This window comes from Morone saxatilis, unplaced genomic scaffold (genome assembly GCF_004916995.1).
Source record: "Morone saxatilis isolate NCDOM2014 unplaced genomic scaffold, NCSU_SB_2.0 Contig9, whole genome shotgun sequence".
Taxonomy (NCBI): domain Eukaryota; kingdom Metazoa; phylum Chordata; class Actinopteri; family Moronidae; genus Morone; species Morone saxatilis.
This window is the reverse complement of record NW_023340268.1, coordinates 14,363,897-14,368,760: the sequence shown is the minus strand read 5'-3', so window position 1 is coordinate 14,368,760 and position 4,864 is coordinate 14,363,897. Positions and strand designations below refer to the sequence as shown.

Sequence of the window (4,864 nt, the reverse complement as noted above, 5' to 3'; positions counted from 1 at the left end):
AGGCCACGGCTTCCTGCACCACAGCAGCTGACATCCATCTGAGTCTCCCAGGTTCCCCTAGAAGATGTGTGTGTGTGTGTGTATATGTGTGTGCTTTGGGCGTGGGAATGATAAGGAAAGAACAAAAAGACTGGTGAGAATGTGTCATATCCAGTGGCCATCAGCGTTTGATGTGGGTGTTTACTGTATTTATCACCTTCACCTCAGCATGGAGATGAGATGGAAGATGCTGGCGGTGGGAGACAGAGGGGCCGGGAGGACAGGCAAAAGGTTGCATGCATCCACAGAGGGGGAGAACAGGAAAAGGAGCATTTGAATGTAGACAGAAGGAGATTTTTGCAGTAAAATCCAATGGAGAAATTTTGATATTCTAGATATTTTGTCCTCTTAGTTCTCAGTTTTCCCCCATTTTATATGAAATTTCAATATCAGCTTGTTTCTAACATTTATCAAAAAGTCTTAAAATGTCCATTGTCTTTATTGGACGTTAATGGCTGCCACTAAATGACAGCTCTCTCAGTTGCCATATGTTATAGCCATCAAATATACTGTAGTCCCTTTCGAACAAGCGTTTTGTAATGTAGCATGTCATCTACCGGGACATTTTCACACATCTCACCATAGTCTGTGATACAAAGTGACATCAGACATCCCTACAGGCTATAGGATTGAAGTCACAAAACAGGCAGTAACAGGAGTTTTCAACAGGGGTGTCAGGACTGAAATCTCAGCTCCTTTGTCACTTTGATTTTTTTTTTCTTTTCACAGGTCCATCTTGTTAGCATGGTGCTGACAAGATAGCACAGGTTTTATGAACAAATCATGGGTTAGTCTACTCTCTGCAAATATGACTTTTTTCCCTCCTTTTATTCTCACCACGATAAAACCCACAATGAAAAAAAGTATTTAAGTGGAAACCCTGTGTCAGAAACTGAGCTTGCACATCTGATGAAGGTGACTGACAATAAAGCCTTGCTACTACATCAATAAAGGAAATATTCTGAGTTCTAAATGTTCTAATTGGCATCAAGAAATATATATACATACCTTTTATTTGCCAAAATGTCATTCATTAACAAAATAGTGCATAAATGTTATCCTTCTGTGTGAAGTTGAACTCATTTTGGGGGTCAGTTATAGAAATGAAAAAAGAACAATTTGTGAATTTGGAGGGTAGTTTTGCATAAAAACTAGAGTAATCTCCAATCCACCATAGAGTATTGAGGAAATCCATTGTATTAGAAAAAGTCTAAACAGGCATTGTACACCTTGCAATCGTTTGGGCAAACATGGCTTGCTTTTCACAGTGAAATTAGCCATAGAAATCTGTGACCTTTTGCCATCCTCTGAAGACCTAAAGCAGAGAGATGTTACCAGTTTAACAGTAACAGCTCAGTAGCCTGTAGTTATGTAACTGGGACAAGACATACTGAAAACATGTTGTTTGTCAAAGTATTTGACCTATGCCTCAAAGCTGCAGACATACCATATGATTGTTTTGTATTAAAAAGGTTCAATGGGCTAAGTGCATTATGAAGAGCATTACTGTGACGGAGTATAGGGGGTTATTAGCGCTCAGTGCCTGGGGGCAAGGAGAGGGTTACTGAGGATGAGCTCAGGGTCCTCCCTGCCTGCCAGTTGTCATCCTAACCTCCTGGGCTGTATGGCGTAAAAAACACCTTCTTTTTTCTATCGGACTGTGAGTTACAGTAGATACTTGGACACAAAAACACTGTTGTCCGCTTGTTAATCACAGCCATTGCCCGTTACAAAAGGCCTCCACTCCCATCAGTCACATGCACTTCAGGACATTACTGTCACATGGTAGACTTACAGCATAATTATGTTAACTCCAACAACAGAAGGTTTATGTGAGAACATCTTAACGGGAATTCACATAAGTAACTTTTGTGGGAGGCTTATTCAAGTATAACAATTACAGAGATCAGTTGGGGCTTTAGAAAAGATTATGAAGGCAGATGGCTCCCTCTGCTGTTGACAGCTGATAAGATATGAATATACTTATATACAGACACTTCATGTACATTGTAAAAATGATGAGTGCAAGAGTGCAATGACTCCAAACACATTAAGAAAGAATAAAACATTTTAGAATATAACATTTTTGGGGTGGTTAATTACTGACTAATCAGTGTTTAATTATTCCTGCAAAACCCTACATGATGGTTCTGTCACACAGGTGCTTTCACTTATTTTGCTTATAATGCTTATAACATCTTATCAGGACTGTGTGGGTGTGTGCAGACTGATACTCTCTCCTGTTAGTTTTTTCTAGGTTTTGTTAGGTTTTGTTAGGTTTTCACAGAGGACATTTTGTCAGAGTAGCAACAGCACAGGTGAAAATTATAAAACTTCAAATGGCTGCATTCTATTTCGCTGCTTCAGCTTCAGGGTCCTTGTATTGTACATGCTGGTTCACTCCCACACTGTTATGGCTTACTGGGACACTTAAATATAACAGAACCGTTGTAAATACTATTAGTAATGCCTATGCTTTTCCTGCTATGAAATGTAAAAGAATAGTTCCCTGAGACATCTAATACAGTGGTTCCATCACTGCGTAAGCTGACAACCCCTGACTAAGTGAGTATTTTATTAATAATTCATATTAAATTCAATACATAACAATAACAGAACAGAATAAACTGTGCAATTAAAAAAGCACAAATTAACAGATTAGCAGATTATTTCCACATCACAGATTAGCATTTATTGTTTACTGTTATTTTTAGCAACTTTTATTACAATTCTCTGTCTATATTATGTATTTTTTTATTTCTAACAATCATACTTAATAGGCTTCTCTTCTCAGATTCAGTATTTGCATCTTCCTGACACGCTTGTTCTATCAGGTCTTTGGTTGTTTTAACTGTTTAGTTTTATGATACTGGACAAGGCTGTTCAGAGAGTGAAGGCCCTGTGAATATAGGTTGTGTTCAGGTCTTCACTGTGCCCCTCATCCTGTGAGATTTAAAAAGGTTTCTTAAATAATATTCTGAACTTTAATAACAATTTAATTTCTTCACAAAAATAATGAAATACAGAGATAGGCCTACTGTATTTTTATTTTTTAAAGTTTCTCTTTCACTCCTAAAATCAAGAAGGCCTCATGAACCCCCGGTGAAGCTTTGGCGACCCCTAGTGGGGGTCAGAACCCCCAGGTTGGGAACCAGTTAGCTAGTCAATAGACTAGAATAGTGAATAATAGAATATATTCACTTTATACTGTAAATATTCACAATAGTAGAATAATAACAGCCACAACTCTTCTGGAAAGGCTTTTCACAAGATTTTGGCACAATGGGATTATTGTTTAAACAGGAATGGTTATTTCCAAATGCTGGAAGTATCATCTTGACTGTCATTGAAGTTGAGTAGCCCAAACCATGAAAAACAGACCCAGACCAAAAGAACACAAAAGTATAAAAGAGGTAGGTCCTTCATATAATAAATGCCTTCTGGTTTATATTCATAGATTAAGCTGTAATTGTTGTATATATGTTAGTTTGTACCTATCTTTTTTTCTAATTGCATTTAAGATAAAGAGAGACATTTTGTTTCAGAACAAATTCTATTTAATTGACTTATTTAACAACAATCTACCAAAGACTGAGGATAATTTGGAGGAATTACTGACAGTGAAACATAAGGATAACCAACATACATATCTTTGGTGCTGTCTACTACTATTAATTCTCCTTAATAATTACATAATTTCCATCCAACCTCAGAGATTAATTCTTTTTTAATGTGACTCTGTAGGCTGAATACTTTGGTTTTTCAGGACAAAACAAATACATTTAAACATGAATTAATAAAAGCATTTTTCTGAAGTAAAATATCATTTAATACAATTTTCTCTTTGTGCTTTTCACATTGTATATGATTAAATGTACATAAATATGATACAATACAATTATAGATTCTAATAAAAAAACAGTTTTAAATAGAGACAACATAATCATATGTTGTTTTTTTATTATTTTAGATGATCTTTTGTTTCTTATTTAACACAATACATTGTATTTGCAATCCTTAAAACAGGAACAAATGAGCAGAGTGGCAAAGTGGAGCAAAAAACGATATACTTATGTATTTTTCTACACCATTTCACTACTGTATGCTACTATATTGGATTTACATCTCGCAAAAAAGTTTCAGGCACCTTTAGGAGCAACTAGTTGCTCAAAGTGCCACTGTTGTCTGGGGTGATGGGTGCAGGGGCGCAGGAAGAGACCTCCTTTGTTGGTGTTGACTGCTGTTGGGCTGCTTTGTGGGGGCCCTCCTTCCTTTACGGCTTCCAGACACAACTGGGACTGTTGGTGAACAAGCTGACCACTCAGCTGAAGCAAAAAGACACTGAGTTAGTGACCACATACATCTATTCCGATATATGACAGAACAAGTTTAATTCTCTGCCTTGCCTTTATGAACTTCCACTGGAGTCCGCTGGTCGTTGGTCGGTGTATGGGGCACGGAGATAGGACCACCCTCTCTCCCCTGGCGTCCAAACACAAAGCCCCCATGGGACCCCAGCGCACTTCAAGCTCAGAGTTTAGATCGCAGTGCTGCAGTGACAAGAGAGATCATTTTTGCCACTGTATGTCACCTGTCTTTCTTCAACTTTCACAACTGTTGTCATGGTTACCTGGTTGCCCGTCCCACTGCATGGTGCTATGTTCATGGCCCCACCCTGCAGTCCCTGCCCTCGGGGGTAGTCGGCACAGCTGCCAGTGCCGACATTGTACAGCTTCAAACAGGCACAAATGGGACACGTCAGTCTTTCGTGTATTTTATGTATAGTATTTCTACTACTCACTCCACCAGTGTGTGTGTGTGTGTG

General features: G+C 38.2%; 1 protein-coding gene across 1 annotated transcript in view; it reads right to left on the bottom strand.

Moving 5' to 3' along the window:
• Nucleotides 1-4,175: 4,175 nt before the first annotated feature.
• Nucleotides 4,176-4,864, bottom strand: part of LOC118342875 (polypeptide N-acetylgalactosaminyltransferase 15-like) — a 6,111-nt gene continuing 5,422 nt past the window's right edge. Inside the window, exons 8-10 of the mRNA XM_035681547.1 lie at nt 4,670-4,771; nt 4,446-4,589; nt 4,176-4,364 (exon numbers count right to left, since the gene is read on the bottom strand). Of these exons, the coding sequence (XP_035537440.1) occupies nt 4,179-4,364; nt 4,446-4,589; nt 4,670-4,771 (432 nt within the window). The 3' untranslated portion in view covers nt 4,176-4,178. The remainder of the gene's footprint in view (nt 4,365-4,445; nt 4,590-4,669; nt 4,772-4,864) is intronic.